Source organism: Tauraco erythrolophus, chromosome 12 (genome assembly GCF_009769465.1).
Source record: "Tauraco erythrolophus isolate bTauEry1 chromosome 12, bTauEry1.pri, whole genome shotgun sequence".
In the NCBI taxonomy this organism is placed as follows: domain Eukaryota; kingdom Metazoa; phylum Chordata; class Aves; order Musophagiformes; family Musophagidae; genus Tauraco; species Tauraco erythrolophus.
The window spans coordinates 13108494-13126557 of record NC_141476.1 but is presented as its reverse complement, the minus strand read 5'-3'; the positions used below and the strand labels follow the sequence as shown (position 1 = coordinate 13126557).

The window sequence follows — 18064 nt, the reverse complement described above, 5'->3', positions numbered from 1 at the left end:
ATTGCAGGTAAGGCAATGCTGAGTCAACCCTTTCAGGATGCCCAGATTCATAGCCGTTAACCAACTACATCTATCTCTGCCTCCTCACTCAATTCAGACTTGACCTCTTCTATGATCTTTCACAGCTCTTGAGACAGAGGGATTCTTATTAACCAACCAGGAACATTTTCTGTGCTGCAAAGCATCTTTAAAGGAACATGAATTTATCATCTATTTTACTCAGTCTTCCAGTATTTCTAATGCACTTGCACACGTGCAGTCCAAAGTTCGAATCACTAACGCTGGGCGGAAGGAAAAATCACACACTATACAACATTTTGTATTGCTTTTCACAGAAAGACGAGAACAAAAGTTCTGGTTCTTGCTTGTTTTGCATCATCCTTCTAAGTTGATGCTGTTAAGCTACTGTGACTTTTTTTCACCTAGTTAAGGAAGGCAAAGATAATTTCTCCCACCCCCTAAAAAATCCACACTTTTCCTTTTTAATTAAAGCATGCTACAAAAAGGCACAGCAGCACTAGAACGACAGTCATGCTCACTTAAACTAAATTCACTAAACAAAATATACTTAGATAAATATTTTGAAGCAATTATCACTAAACCTACCAGTCATAAAATTAACCTATATTGAAAAAAATCCTTACTATTCAAACTCCAGGAGCTTTTATAAAGCAGAAATAAAAATGTCACAAGTTGTTACAGTTTACAAAAACTGGAAGACTGTAGAGATTGAAAGACCACTGACATAATCTTAAAGGACATTCAGAATTCTGCCAACGCGATGTTTTTGCTCCAGAAATCCTAGGTTCATGCTCTTCAAGGTGGATTTCAAGTGCTAGCGAGCAAATAATACTAACCCAATTGGATAGTGAACTGTTTGCTGTGTCAAAGCTTTTTGCCAAACACATATATATAATTTTTCTTTTCGCTATATAGATAATCAACCCCAGATGGCAATTTACATAGGCAGCAGCATAAAGGAATCCATGCACTGCTGGTGCTCTCAGCCTCAATCAGAGCAAGCATGGGCGTTTGAGAATGTCACTGTTTATTTTTAATTGCTGTGTCCCTCCTTTGTGCAGGTTCAAGCGGTCAAAGACGTCGAAGTCCATTAGTAGAGCTGGAAGGTGATGCCACTTCATTTGGTGAGAGGGTTCCTCAAATTTAAAAAGCAGCTGGTTTGTAATGTCCCTAAATGCCCAGTGGGCACCAGCTGTCAATCTCAGTTACCATAGGGTCAGGGCAAAAAAAGGTCAGATAGAGTCATAAACCACAATGTGTTGTGAAATGTGCTTCCTCCATTACCTCGTAGGCCTGAGAAAGGTTTGACCTTTTATAGGTATCCTAACCCAACTGTGCATGATGCTAGCAGGGGTAAATACAACATAACCCAAACTTAGAAAAGTTGCTTCCTTTTACTGTGCCTTGGTTTCCATACCTGTACAATATGAACATGAATATTCACAAGCTGGTAGTCACAACAAAAAAAAATAAACGTAAAACTCTGCCCACTGCTATTACCACTCAGACATATGAACACGTTTCTATTTCACACAAGGCAGTGGAAGGATTAATTCATTGACAGCAATTGAAAATAACTAAAACTTTGAGCGAAGTTGTTAATGCCATAAAAGTCAAGTGATCTGGCTTCTCTTTGCCAACGACCTGCTTATCTGCTAACTTGCCTTTCATGTCACTGCTCCCCCAGACACTTGGGAAGAAAGCATCTTTTAAAAGATGCTTAAGAAAAAGATGCATCTTTAAAAGACACATCTTTTTCTTAAGCATTCTTAAGCGTCTTTTAAAAGACATCCTCCTTAAAGCCTTTCCTGCTGTCCTTTTAAACACTTATTTGCAACATGCAAGTTATTTGCTATGTTTTTGTTATTTTCCCCTTCAAAGAGCAGACTAATTCCTAAACATACTTCTTCAAAACATTCTTGGACTACACATGAAGAGCTAAACAGTCATTTCCAGATACAATCTAGTTATGCACTCTTTCTTTGCAAGAAATAATTACTCCACTCTGTCTCATCCTCATCTTCCATAACGCAAAGTGACAGGAAGTTTGGCCAGTACTGTGCCAAAAGGAAAGCAGCTAACTTGGCCATGCAAGGTCCCTGTTGGGCAGGAGCCATCACTCAGCACGCATCAGCCTTGTACTCCTAGCTACTTGGTCCCTCCTTGGACCCCTTGTACAGACAGAGCCAGGACAGCAAGCAGGACACAACAGAAAAGGGAAGAAAAACTGCCAAGAGGAAAGCAAAAGAAGTTGAAACTAGAGCTACAATCCCAGTAAAGCATATTCCCTGCAGCAATTTCAAGCACAGCTTCCAAAATGGGCTGCATAGTGACAATGAATATGGGCAGTGAGGAACTCCACTGGGAAAGCAGACATGATGGAGCACATATCATGCAAATCACTTACGCAAACAACAATATGATATGACTAGATGGTCATAGGTATCACAGAAGTTGTCAGATATCAGCAAAATATTTCAGGTGAAATCAGAATGCCTCCTTTAGTCCTTCACCTACCCACAAAGTACGGGTGAAAAAGAGGAAACCAGCATGTTCACTCAATGAAAGAATAAGATCTTTACAGTAACATGACTTGAGGATAATACCGACAGCAACGAAAGGGTCCCATCCAGGCCTGTTCAGGCAAAAGTTGCCTACTCCCAGAATGTAACCAGCCAGGTCCAGTTTAAGCAGCAGCTGCAAAACACTCCTCAAGTCTTGACTCATTTTGGGCAATTAGTACAAAGGGAGTAGTCAGAGCAGTCCAAATCAGCATCTGTGAAATATGCTTCACCTGTTCCAAGCATAAAGTCACCTTGTTTTCTTTTAAAGGATTAATACATTTTAAGGAAATAAAATAGTAACAACAGTTAAGCAGTTAAAAGGCCATTGAAAGGCCTCTTGACTTTCCACAGGCTCTTTAAAAAGCCCAAGGGCAGCAAGCCATGTACTGCATCCTAACAGTTCTCCCATAACATGCTGACATCAACTGAAGTCCCAACAAACAATTGGAGTGTGCATCAAGCATTTCAATGCCCTCTTCATGTTTTTTTCCTTCATCTCTGGATATCTTGGGGAGCCTACCTAGTCAGATTCTTCCACAAGCCTTCTCACTGCAGCACAACACCTCAAATGAAAGTAACCTCACTCAAACCTTGTTCAGTCCTTGGGCACGTACTATCATGGAAACATGCCCACCTTGCTTTTCTGCATTTGAAAGTCTAACATAATAGTCTAGGTCAGTCTTCTCTCCTCTTCAATTCAACTAAAACTGAGTAAGTAACTTTACTGGCTGTCTTATTAAAAAAACTCTAGGTCTCCTCCTATTATAAGCTGGCTTGGAGTAGAGTGCCAAAAAAAAAAAAAAGAGACAGACATTGAATATAATTGAATAATTTCAGATTGGAGGAGAACACTCTGTTCTTTGTTGGGAGTCTCTTTATATCAGGAAAACTAGGGGGAGTGAAAATGAGAGACTCACCTTCAGGGCAGGAATCTCCACATTGTCACCAAGGCTAACAGAGCCAGAAAGAATAGTCCCCGTCATCACCGTGCCTTGACCCTTGATAGAGAAACAGTGGTCGACTGCCATAAGGAACTGTCCCGAGGGGTCTCTTGATGGCAGGTAAGCCTGAGACTTCAAGACCTGAAAAAAGATAAAAGCAGCACCATGCCCGGGTGAAAAGTCATGACAGCCAGAGAGCAAAAGGAAGGCAAGCGGATGATTGATTGAACAAGCTTGCAGTTTTACTGATTTTAGGCATCTCCCAATAAGCTTAAAACACACCAACGTCAAATTAACTGTGTCCCATAGAGGAGACACACACTTAGCAGCAAGAACAGTTTGATTTTCTGCCTTAGAAAAATTTGGTGCTGCATATTCAGCTTGGTTAGCGAAACTGCACTGGCGGTAGAGTTGCTGCCAAACTGAATATAAACACTGCAGTAAAGCAGAGAGAAAAAAGCCCTTTACATCCCCTCCTTTTTCGTCTCTCCCTTCCCTCTCAAAAGTACAATTTTACAGTGCATTTTGCTACTTCAGCTTTCCTGGATTTCATGAAAATGAACTTATATAGAGATATTAGTGCCCATAAGGGCCATCTCTGCCTCCCTTCCAAGAAAACTTCCAAGATTTTCAAGTCAACTTCCCCTTCAGATTTCTCTTAACGTTTCTCAGAGGATCAAAACACTAAGAATAGCTACATGAGTACCATTTTCTAGACAAATTCTCCAAGTTTCAGATTTCTGCTTTGCTGACATTTCTTAAAATATATCATCATAGACAGAAGACCTCAGTCACAGAAATGCAGTCATGTACCCAACAGTGCTTCAGGGAGACTGGTTCAACCCTGTCTCAAATCACTTTTGATCACTGCTTCTGTTGTAACATCAGCATATAAATTTGGCAACACCTTTAATGTCTGCTTTTAAGGTCAGAAACTGCAGGTGAAGTCCAAGTTGTAATAGCAGAACAATGGAGAGAGCCTCTTACCAAGGACGGAAAGGACAATACCTCAAAGCTCAATGACAGGGCTCGCACAGCATTTTCCAGCTCTTCTAATACTAGGTCTCAGAGTTGACAGAAACAGCTTCAACGGGCATTTCCTTCAAAGGTTTTAACCCCTTGGGAACATCCCAGTAAACCTACCCAGAACCAGATGAAGGCAGAACTAAGGACTTGCCTGTCTCCAGCTCTCCAGACATTGCTGTGGGCAGCCTGTTTCTTGCCAAGTCTATTCCAAAGGCCTTACCACATCACACACCCTGTGCCCATCTCAGGCCACACGTGCCTGCGAGGGGGTACGACAGTCAGCGCTCCACAGCCGTGTGGAACACACTGCCTTTCTACGAGCCAAGCTGGCTGAGGCCAGACATCCCTAGATTTTTGATGACCGGTGCTGCACCCTAACTTCATCAATTTACAAGTATTTTAAATCTGGCAGCATCCAAAGTGTCCAAATCAGACCTTGAAACGCCCGCAAAGAACGATGCCTTTCATTTAGAATTACTCTCCGCTGTCTGCGGCATCCCTCCAGGGCAAACATGCTACTTTTCCCTAAAGCTTATTCACAGAAGGGGTGACAAGTCCACTACAAGCTATAAACAGCTATTTTAAGTGTCCTGCCCTTCTCAGTATACACTTCATGCCATATAAATTATCACATCATTTAGCTTTTTTGAAAACTTGAGAATTTATTCCCCATCCCTTCCTCTGCAAAAAACCCAAACCCACGTTGCTGGAACTAAGGATACTTGTGAAGCATCAGTTTGCTTAAAGTCTTCTCTTGTTCATATGGGTGAGACAATGTTAGTTACACAATCATACAGTTTTTCTGCAGGCTCTACCTCATTCAGGGCACAGGGTAAATCCAGGCCATGCTTTTTCTCTTTTGCAGATGTGCAAGGCATGCAGTAAGCAAGGCAGAGCATCACAGAGAAAGATGGTGTTATCGTGAAGGCAAGTGGTGCTCCTCTAGAAAATGGATTCTACACTTGCTTATGCCAGAACTCCCATGTATTGTCAGTCTCTTAAAAATGAAACTTTCCACAGGTAATCACTGACTATACACCTCAGACTGTCTAAACAGAAATCCCAAAGCTTAACAGAAGTGCTAAGCACTCACAATTGCAATCAGAATTGGCAGGTACTATGATTTGAACACAAGCATGTCCCAAAAGTGTTTAGTTGCCCTAAATTCGGCAACCAAAATTAGTAAACTCAGTGGACTTAACTCCTTTGTGCCTCAGCTTCCCAACCTAAATACGGATTAAAGTCACCTCTGCACTTTCTATAGGTCTTTTGGAAGTAAATTAACTGTTTGCCAAGTGCTCATGACCACAGTGATGTGTGCCAAAGAAAAGCCCAGGAGGAAATTAATCACTCTGAATGCAGAGCAGTATTTGAACGGAGTAATGAGGCCACACAGAGAATAATGATAATTAAAACAAAATACAGACTACCTGCTCACTAGTTGAGCCCTGTCCATCCTGTGCAAAGAATGAACTAAGTGTTGTTTAGAACAAAGAATCACACACTTAAACACTGGATCATAATACACACACAAAGGAAGGAGACAGTCTCCAATGTGCAACTTTTGAGTGCCTGACTTCACAACTTTACTGTTTTCTTGACTGCAGCACAATTGTAAAATAACACCTACCAAGAATTTGAAAGTATTTTAAAGCTATTTTTATTCATTACCTTTTGTAATTCTTTACAACATTAAAGTCAATTTCACCACCCATGTGATGGCTGTTTCTTAAGACACAGCTATTCAAAGGCATTGAAGCCTAGCAGTTGAAAAAGGAGATCCACTTTTGGGACACACAACCTCAACTTCTCTATTCACTAGATGGAATTCCTAAAGAATCAGGTTCCTTAAAACTGACATTAATGCAGGAGTTCCTCAGCTCTAGATACTAATACAGTGTACCCCAAAAGACTTAAAGAAAAGCTCAAGCACATTTTATGGCATTATTATGTTTTTCAGTAGGTACCTCAATTAATTCAGAAACACCTAGTGGAGTCTCAGACTCTGGGGCTTCTGGTCCACCAGGCTTTGCCGCAACAGCAACAACAGGACACCCACAGAACCTGAAAGAGAAAAAGACTCACATCATTAGACCACAGAACTACACGTGTCAGTGTAAAGTGGTTCCAGGCTCATCTGACAATGAAGACAAGGAAACTCCCTCAAACTTTGATTTATCTGCTCTTCCCCCATAGTGAAGAACGGACAATTTTTTCTTGAATTACTGGCATCTGCACTACTGGACTTGACTATGAAATCTTCAATCTTGTTTAGTATTAGCTACCAATTCAACCCCGTGGCAGTCAAAAGTAAAGACTTCACTTTATTTCAGAAGCAAGGATCCGTTATCCAGTCTTATTGCAGTGGCTCTGCATTCGAGCCATTTTACCTGGAGACTAGTGCCGTTTTCAATTGTCATTAAAACAATTATAATCCTAGCTGTAGAGTCATAATCTTCAAAATGAGAACTAAATGCAAAATGGCACATGATATCAACCTGAGTCTACAAGCAGACTGCAAGATCTGCAGACAAAGAGATCTAAATCCACTGAAATCAAAGTTCATGAAACCTGCAAATCTCAAACACGCAAAGGTTCAGAGAAGAGTAGCACTTCCACAGCTGGCCTCAGTTTAGCTTTCCTCCTACAATGAATTTTATTCAAGTCCTTAGCATTCAGTAGCTTTTTTTAAGTCTGTTGAGTGAATTTGTAAGTTTTCCTCCCTAACACATGACCCAGTGTTTCAATCATCTGATAGTTTGTTTTGCCTACATTTTGGAAAAGGAAGTTAGACTATAAGTCAAATTATTACTGCATTTTTGCAAAAGTCAGGATTAATCATGTAAAATATATACATATTAAAGCAATGGAATAATAATCAGCAATAAAACTAAAAAGTGATTGGTTCTCATAGGTACTTGATTCTTATGCAACAGGTTCAAACTAAAAGTCATTACTGTTGTCATCCTTTTGATACTCACCTCCCATAAATTTTATCTCAAAAAGGGAGTAAACTGGCATGAAAAAGACAGTGCCTTGATAAAGAAAAAATGCTAAATCCTATAGAGGGAGCTCCTTTAGTGACCAAACAGTAATCAAGTACATAAGGTATTTTCTTTGCTTATATGCCATAAGTCTGAGGCATCGAGGAACAAAGGGTAATAAAAACGTGCACTGAAAATTTCTACGTTTAACCATAAAACTTCTTGAAATTTATTTTCATACAAATACTTTAAGGCACTGTATTGCAATAAACAAACTTATGCTGAACCAGGTGCTTCACTCCTTTTCCCATATATCAGAACAAACTGGAATAATCATATACTGCTTTTAGAGGCACTTCCAAACATGACTCAGCCCCACTAAAACTTACTCCATCCCATCAATTTATTGTCAGCAGTTTAGATCCTGCTGGACAAAGACAAAAGCTGGAATGTGCAAAAAATAATGAAAAAATATTCCATTCATAGGCACAGCTTGCTTTTACTTTTGGTATCAATCCATGGAACAAGCAAGTTTCCATTAGGTTAAATTTACAGCTGCCAAACATACAACAGTTACATTCCTCAGCCTATTTTTTCCAAAGGGGTCTAGAGGTAAGGACCTCACACGATGTCAACTGTTTCAAAAACTCAATTTAGTTTTGATAAAGTCTGCTAATTTTCAAGACATGCTGTAAAGAATCATCTTTACTCTAGCATATAAAGAGAAGATTTAATTCAAATAGTGTACTTAAAAACTATTTCTGAACACCAGTTTCCTCACAAAAATTTTTCCTTTTATGACTATGCAACCAGAAACGTCTTCTCTTGCAATCGTTCGCAATAGAATCTTGGACTAAACTAAGAATGAAGCACCACCTGCAGCAGCAACTACTGCCACTAAAGAAGAATAAGCACATTTTGAAAGAAGGACAAAATTAAAGTGAGCAGTATATCAAGATAAACTCTTAAAAATCATTAACTTTGCATATATGAGAAACAGAAAATAATTATTAATTGTAATGCTGCTTAATTCACATTCTATAAGTCAACCTTCCAAACAACCAAATACAATCATAAGTAAGCCATTAGATAATTATCTCTGAAGTTTTCCCGTTTTTTATTATCTCAATGCTAACCCCGTTGGGGTTACCTGTGAATTTAATCAACAAACTCACAGCTGTAAAAAATTGTTGATGCAAAATGCTTTGAGATACTGCAAGTGCCTCGTTTCTCCATCTCCCCTAAAACAAGGGGCAGCAACCTACGCAAGAAAACCAAGCCACCTGTATTTGTTTGCCCTTAAATCAAGTTCACAAGAGAGAATTTCACTGTCTTGGTGACCTCTGTACCATTCCCAGCAAAATGAATGGACCCAAGAACAACACAAGAGCTGGAAAGACACATCTTCGTAGTCACTATTGTGGCAGTTGCGTAGCTGAAAAGGGACATTGCCCTACCATCACAAGCTAAGCAGGAACTGTCATATCCAACTGAGCTTTGCTTTTTTGGTTCTGGCAAAATTCTCCATACGCAGATTCTGGTTCCTTTAAGCCTTCAAATCAAAATGTGACCTAACAGCTATAAACATGGCAGTCAACATCCCCTTTAGGACCCTAGGCAAAGCAAGCTGTGCTTCAGTTTCTGTAACGCCTAAATAAATATTATGTCTGTATCACATCTTCCCCACTTTGTAACAGCTACATTTCCACTCACGAATCTCACTGCACTTGACTCACTATGTACCTCAACAGGACTGACAAACACCATCCCAGCCAGAGCCACATTACATTATATAAGCTTCCATCATCCTGCCCTCCCCCTAGTTAGGGCAATCACATTTTTCACTCTCAGTTAAGGCAAAGCCCTAACACTTTCTTTTCTCTGGAGTGAAAAAGATTTGCAGAGCAAAACAGAAGTTGCAAGTCCATAAACTAAAAAAAAAAACCACACCAAAAAACAACAAAAAAAACCCAAACAAAACAAACCACCCCACAAAAAAACAAACACCACCAAACAGAAAACCCACCACAAAAAACAACAAACCAACAACAACAAAACACCACAACAAAACAAACCAGCACTATCTTCCCACACACACGCTTCAAAACCACCAAAAAACCTCAAACCAAACCAGTTCTTCACCTGGGTATTCTGGCTTTGTTTTATCCAATCTGAACTCTAAGCAGCCGTCTAAACTGAAAAGCATCACTATAGGAAAAGATTTCTCTACACATTATACTTACAAATGCAAATTGAGGATTGCATTTGAGTTTCTAGTATCTTCCCACTCCTTTCTCATCATCTTTGCTAGATGTTGCTATGTTTGTATTTCTTATGGTAGGGGCCAGATTTAGCGTGTTGAGAAGCATGTTGGAAGGGAAATGTGAGTGAAGTATTTTTGTTAGACATTTTGTTACAAGTTAGCTGTTAACATTTACTCACTTGGTATTTTCCAAGGTCTTCTGCATTTTTTTAGTCATCTTCTCAATGGCACTTTGTCTCTTCCCCTCTGGAAGGAGATCTATTTTATTCAGAACTACCACCATCTTCTGGCAGGCAATTTGGCCAATTACTAAGCACTCTGCTGACTGCGTCTGCATCCCTTTTGTCACATCTATTACAAGCATCATCAAATCAATAATCTGGGCACCTGGAGGAGAAATCACAGTCAGTATTGCAGCAGCATCAAAAGATTAAACTTCATTTCTCAAATAATTTCCATAAAAACCATCAGTACTAACACCCAGAAACACAGTAAGTATCAAACACACGGCTGTGATTGAAAATCAGACCTCGGGAACTTAAGCTATTATATTCTACTATCGGACCACAAAAAAAACATGGAAGCATGTGATAGGTTATATATTCTCCACATTAACAGTTCAAGTTTAAGGATGATGTTATCACATCAACAACAAAAAAAAAAATTAAGAAAATTATCCTTGCAGCAACACAAGCATGACGTTTGTCTCAAATAAAAAAGATAATCTAAGCAGCTAAGCGAGAATACGGTACACACAATAACACTGCAGACAGTTGCTCTCAGAGCAAACCCAGTAAGAGCCAACTACATGCCACATAACTACATCTGCAGTCCTCAAGTCCCCACCTGCTTCTCACCATTTCTTTCACAGTCCAAAATTTGATAAGAGTGAAAACAAGATGACCACCACCAGAGGCAGGCTCACTCCAAGCCTAAATCAATTCCTCCAACCCCTTGATGTGAACGAGAGGCAATTTAAACGCTGCAATCTATTGTATAGATATATATATTAATCTATTGCAACCTAATCTACTGCACTCCCAGTTCAGATCTACATAACATCAATAAGTACTTCACATACAGCCACAAACAGATTCGATTCTTAGATCTCTTCAAGAAAACGTTCCTAAATTTTAGGCTGAAGCTACCCATTATGCTTATGGATTATTTGTATTTTATTTTTCAAACTATTGTTGTCATGAATGCTTAATCCTTTGATTGAGGCAACATGAATTTTAAGGATTTAAATTAGTTTTCAAGGAAGCCTTTGATGAACGTTGGGCCTTCGTTAATCACAGTCAGAATTTCCGTGTCCTGTTCCAGGTAACAGAAATACTCTGAATACTGAAAGAGTGAAGTGCAACAGACTAATGTTGAGAAAGTTTAAACAAACACATAAACGAAATCTAAAGCTGAACTACCAGAAAGTCATATGGCAAAAAACATATTTTGAAAGATGATAGAAGCTAGAAATACGCAAAACTGCAGTATTCTGAATATAAGTACTTTTAATATTTGCCTTAAGCTTTTCATCAGAAGAATAAGAAATCAATACAACTGTTCCTTGTTCTTTCGCCCTCTCCAACCTCCACCCCTCAAATCCCACTTTTTTTTTTTTTAAAAAAAATTTACAATGGCTATGACAACAGCTACCCTTGTTCATAATTCCCATGAACTCAGGATAGGAAATCATTCTGAGGTTGAAGTGCATGGGTGAAGGAGTGGGTGGGAGCCACAACAAGAAAAAAGATTATGGTTACAAATGACTATTTTCAACCTACCAAAGCTTTCATCTCATAACAGTGAATGGTAAATCCTTCAGAGCACTAGTCAGATAATTATGACATTTCAGCTCCTGCAGAATTTTCAACAATAATTTCAAATATTTCTCCATAACAAATTGAAGATAGACCTCATAGCTTCAAAAGTATTTTTCATTTTTATTGTTTAACAAATAGTATTCATTTAGAACTTGCTTAAATTATAACACAAGCATCATCAAGGCTGTACAAAAGGCTCGGACTTTATACACCATACAGAAGCACAGACCTAAAGGACAGGAACGCAAGGGGAATGAACAGCATGAATATAGTTCAAGTGGGACAAAACACTGAACAATCTGAATGCATGAGCTTTCGTGAGTACATACTGCAGGTTTTTTTTTTTAAACTTAATACAACACCCATTTTTTGTATTAAATTCTTACTATACAGATGACAACCTTAAAACGAACAGGAATTAGTAATTCAAACCATAAAGTCTAAATGATTATTAACACTATAAAAAGTGCATCTAGTAAAATTACAGCTGCAGCTTAAGTTTTAGCTAACTTTGCTACAACTACTAGAACACAGCAATCCTTATGCTCCTAAGCCAAAGTAACTAGATCCCAATCTGGTCTTGAAAAGGTGGCTGATAAAAGGCATTACATATGATGCAGTATCTGTTCCCTCCAACAGGAGAAAATCTGCACTGGAACTGTTATATGCAATTTCAGCACAAGGGCCACTTTATCTTGAAACACTAAATCAACTGCTTTGACTACATTTGTTAGAAAGCAAATACTTGTAATTGCTGTATTTATGAATCCATTAGTAATACTTTAAAAGAGCCATAAAAATCATCAGTCCAGTCAATGAAGGTCAAGAATGTCTACCTCAGGGCATTTCGTAGCAAAGAGAAGATCGACAAAGGAAAAAATAACTGTACCGTCCACGGAAAAACTCCAGAAACGCCAGAAAAAATATCATGACACTCCAGACAAAAATATATTACAAGTCAAGGAAAGAGAAGCATACTCTAAGTTAGCAAATATGTGACTCAATACAACTGTTGCACCTCCTCCAAATCCGAAACGTGCTAACTGGCCACAGTTTGCAAGAGATGTTGTAAGATGGAACGGAAAGCATGGCAGGGAAAGAGCTGGCACCCAAGCAGGTTGGGAAGCTGCTGCCCTTCAATAGAGTCATGGAATCAAGGAAAAGATCAGGGCAGCACTGACAGAAGACTGCATTCTCCTCGAGGCACGGGGGTGCTTTATACATGTCTACTCGGGCATATCAAGAAATGAATGCTCAAGTTTACAGGACCTTTGGGTAACAAGGGGAAAAAAACACAATGCTGAGATTCAGTTCCTCAGCTTTCCTCTTTGAGCTGTTCAATAAGCCATCTTTGACAATCCACCTTCTTCCTAATCCCTCAATCTTCTCCTAGATAGTCTTACATTTTATTCTATAACCCATTTCCTTAGTTGTCCTTCATCCATGCATAATAGTTTATTAAATACTAAAATGAAGTAATCTAGGGAGATCAAAACAAAGTGCACAGGGATTCATAAATGTGACATTTCTAGTCAGGAAAGTTGGCACATCACTCATAACAAGGTGACAAAACTATATACCTCTCCTAATGAACACAGAATTATGTCATTCAGTGCACTCTTTTCCCATAGCATATAAATAGCAGGCTTACAATGTTTAACTCCATATTCACAATTTAAAAAAAAAAATTCTATCAGACTATTAATCAATCAATTCACCATGTTGAATCTCAGGCAACAAAAGTAACAACGATCCTGAAGAATTTTCTACAGCAGTACAAGATTTAACTGGGAAAGGTGACACAAGGATGGATTACATAGGAGCATTCTCAAATATGTTATCTCACTTAGGAAGATCTTTTAATTGAGGTACAAAGATATTACAGCTGTACCAAGTGGAGACTCCAAAAACAACAGCAAGAATAAAAAGGTGACAAAAATCACTCAATAAACCTGCACTATCTGTCCACAGAACACCTACCACGGGTTCTTGTGGGAAATGGAACAAAAATGGAGCTGAAACACTTTGCTTTTGCTCAAAAAAAGAAGACAGGATATGGTCCTATACAGTTAAGAAGAGTGATATGGAAGAGACAAGTGTTCATCAAGCCCTCAAAGCAGGCAAGCTTTGAAATTAATCTGAATGAAGCAGAGACACATGTAAAGTTCACGTCTACACATACAAGGAAGTCCAGCAATCAAGAAAAATATTTTATCTATGTTGAAGTAGGTCATATAGAGTCCATGATAATGTTAAACTAAGGTATACAAACCATTTTCCCCTACAGAAAAAGCAAGGGTGTAACCTTTCATTTGCTGTTTCATTTATGAAAGAGGTGTTCGAGAACACTCAGAAAGATAGTGTCCTCCTGAAGTGTGGTTTCTCACTTTGCTTAAAAATGAAAGATCAACTATCGGAGTATCTTTCATGTGATGACATACAGCTCAGATGTAGCCCTGTAAAAAGCAAATGAAACAAACTAGTCGTCACTAGAAAACACAAGAGGGTGGGGAAAGATTGGAATTACAGCACAAGATAAGCGGCTAAACCACAGCAAAGAAACAAAGTAAAGCAGACAGTCTACTGAGTGAAGAAAAACAAACAAAATAGATAACTGGTGAGCAGAGAGAATCTGGGTGACAGCCAGATATGAGGAAAAACGCCACAAGACCAGCAGCACAGAGAAGAGACTGCAAAGAGCGTGCCTGCCAAACCTGGAAGCAGCAGCACTTGTTTGTACCCCAAAAGTGACCGGGAACACAGAATTGATAGATACTAATGAAAATACCTTCACAGACAACAGAAGGAAAAAATCTAGCCCCTGCTTTGAAGGAAACACATCCAATCCACTCTTGCTTCTGAATTTTGGAGAGTATCTGATTATGAACAGTTGTCAGGGAAGTAACTTATTAATCTTCGCTCATTGGACTCATTGAATCAGAGATGTCAGATTACGACAAATTTCAAAAGCGTAGAAGGCAGCAGCCACCAGCAACTCAGTTTCCCTAAAGTGGCAATGGGCTCCGTTTCTCCAAGGGAACAGCAGAGCAGCGCCGCTTGCAGCACATCATTCATAGCTAGCCCTCACTCTTCATCCTGAAAGAGCTCACCAGCTGCTGCTGCCTGAGGACATCCAAAAAGACAGATGACCCAGAAGAACAGCATACATTAAAAAAAGTATATATTGGTGAACTTTTAATCTTTAGGATAAGATTCACTGCATACTCAGCACTTATGTTATTCAGTATATTATATCTTCAAACATTTACTGAAAAAAAGGAAGAAGCCTACACCGGAGTTCTAGGCAACAAGGATGCAGGCATTCATCCCCTGCATTAGATTCACTCCTTGTAAACATGTTAAGTAGTGTCACATCCACCCTTAATTTCCACACAGCTTACACAAATAAAGCACAATTGATTTTTGCCCACTGAAGCTGAAGTAGACACTAAAGAGACTAAATTCTGCAATGTTTACACGCTAATAATACTCTCTCACATCCTTATGCAAAACCATACAATTATTAAAACCAGATCTGTTATACCAGAATTCACAGGGAAACACCATGTGAGCACCCAACCTACAAGCTGCATTTTTAAAAACGGTAAAGCACTATAATTGCCATGTTTATTTTGGAACAGAATATTGTGTCTTAAATAACAAATCTCCTTCAACCTTGGCCACAGAATTTGTTGCACTTCTACAAGTACATAAACTCAAAACACCTTCTGTTTGTGCAACCTGTTGCGTGCCTGTGAATTATATACCCAAATTCCCAGACTGAGCTGTGTGTAGAAAGAGCCACATAACAAAGTGCAACATTTACAGTAAGTTAAAGAGGGCATTATTAGGTCTACAAAGAAAAAAACCCACTGAAACACCAAAACATTTCAGCCTTGCACATTACTTATCAGTTCCAAAAGCTTATTACTGTTTTATTATATGTGCACAGTGCTCACTTTCAGAACCATTCTGTTATAAACTCCAGGCACTAAAATAGCAAGCAATTTCAGCTTTTTAGTCAAGGAGAACCAAAAGGCATTTTCTATCAAAATAGGCAAAATCTCAATTGTTTTCTCTTCAACAAACGCCGATAAAGAATATTAGAGGATTTACAAGTGCTGCTATTTTGGCAAGTATAAGTTTAGTATTGCATTAGATTATTCCCCATGATCCGTCAATACAAAGTCTACTTGATTCCAAACAGTAAAACCTGGGCTAGTGAAAGGAAGAAGAGGGGGTCGAGACCCGTGTGAAAGAGGGGGACGCTTTGCATGCCACAGGGGCACGGAACACAGGCACACATTCTGACTCATGGCTTCTTTAAGCTACTGTATCCCATCCTGTTTGCAGTAATCTTTTTAGTTGATTTTGCACAAACAGTATGGCTGTTCACAGGCACTGAAAGGAAGCAGAAAATGGAATTTGAAATGTAGAAATAAAATAATTGTGGGCCATCAGCTATAATTTGATTTCATGCTTTACAAGGAAATGAATGAGGGCTTCCTTAAACATACTACTTTTTTTTTTTTAAATATGCTTTTTACCATGTTAGGATTTCCTCTAGTGCAGAAGAGAAAATAGGATTGTAGAAAATGTACTGTTCTCAAGTATCATTGCTACTCAGGGGCAAAGCTCTGTTTTAATGTGCACTTCCCATTCTGGGGAAGAGGAAATTCTTCAATTAATAAACCGGGTGGACTGAGGCGAGTTTTTAAGGTTTAATCAATTTCATCTGCACATAGGATAAAAAGACTGACTATTCTACCATTTTTGCCTCCCCTATTCCTCTTTCAAAAAAAAATAATAAAATCAGTGTTTTATTTTAAATTCTTTGAGGTTAGTATCTCCTGTCTCAGGAAATATTGTCTATATCATGCAGTGAGTATGAAACTTCCCCTTTCCCAGCTCTCTCCTCATTTTTTTTGTTAAGAATCTTTATTCAGAAACAACTAAATTACTCTCTGCTTTCATATACAGTAACACTTTGGGAGATGCTACAAGTCTCACAGGATTTTGTTAGGTACCTTAAGGGAGGCATTGTGATGAATAAGGAAGATGTTTAACAGGATAGGAAATCTCTCAAAATTTAAACAGAAATAGGAGGTGTGAGAGGGAAGACAGACGTACACACAACTGGAGCGCATGAATTACACATGAAGAAACTCTCTGTAAAGCAATGCAAATCACGGATCAAAACTGATACCACAACTTCAGTGAGGAAATGCTTTGAAAAGAACAGGAACTTGTGGAGTTCAAGCTTCCCACCACTATTTCCCAGGCATGCCATTCCTAAAGACTTCAACAGCTGTAAGCACAAACAGGGAGCTGTGCAGTTTCAAATTCTGGATAGCTTAGAATAGCTCTGATAGTGAGGGTCAGACTGGCAACCTACAAGACTTCTTTCTGAACACACAGCTCAAAAAAGTAAAGCTTAGAATTATACGCATTATATTTGATTTTTGAACAATAAAGAAACCACTGGTTGCACAAATTCCCTTTAAATGAAAACCAGCCACTAAGGTCTTTCCTAAACTGAGAGCTACAAAGAGAAAGTAGGATGACCATAAGGGCAGAATTCTAAGAAATCCATTTCTTATATGTCAAATAACCTGTCTTCTACAGTTATTTGCTTGTAATCCTGAGTTCAACTCAACTACAAATAAGAAGTGATGGAAAGAGATAATTGCTAACTAGGAATAAAAGGCTTATTTTTTAAAAGACCTCACACAAGAATTCACTTGGAATATACTTTATACTTCACCTCCATATGAAGCAGAGTACAATATTGTCCTGAAGAGAAGGGCAATGAAGGCCTCCTCCTCCCTCCTTTGTCAAGTCATCCAAGGATCTTACTTGTTTGAACATGTTCTGACTACATGTCAGAAACAAGTCTGCGCTCTTCAAAAGAAGGAAATGCCTATAACGATTAGAGCACATCAATAAGCTTGATCGGCCATGCTGAAGTAGCATGAACAGAGCTGATAAGACCTCCATGAAGGTCACATGAAGAATGACTGAGGCATATCTTCCAATTATTTATTATTATATGCTGATAGAGCTATTGCAGTATTGCACACAGGAATAAGCTTATATTAAATGGATGACTTATTGAGAAAAAATCCAAACAAACCTTAAAGTGAGAACTCTCTCTCAAAAAAGCATTACAACACAGGAAGAAAAAAGGTCATCAAGAGACCCTTTGCACGACTTTACAGAACGTAAATGCCTTTAGCCTCTTCAGAGAAGTGTGGGACACTGGGCCATCCATGAAGCCCTAAACGATCTCAGGAAACTTGATCTAGCTTAAAGATGGTCCACTTAGAGATGGATGGCCCACCTTCAAGGAATAAAACCAGATGAACTGCAGAGGTTGTTTCCAATCTGAACTATTTTATGAGGAGATAATGCTGTAAGAGGGAAAACACTTCTAAAAAAAAAAATC

At 38.8% G+C, this 18064-nt stretch overlaps 1 protein-coding gene across 1 annotated transcript in view; it reads right to left on the bottom strand.

Annotated features, from left to right (window-relative positions):
* EEFSEC (eukaryotic elongation factor, selenocysteine-tRNA specific) overlaps window positions 1-18064 on the bottom strand; it is a 127010-nt gene that overhangs the window by 83469 nt on the left and 25477 nt on the right. The window contains exons 2-4 of the mRNA XM_086618918.1: window positions 9979-10186; window positions 6520-6616; window positions 3503-3667 (exon numbers count right to left, since the gene is read on the bottom strand). Of these exons, the coding sequence (XP_086475044.1) occupies window positions 3503-3667; window positions 6520-6616; window positions 9979-10186 (470 nt within the window). The remainder of the gene's footprint in view (window positions 1-3502; window positions 3668-6519; window positions 6617-9978; window positions 10187-18064) is intronic.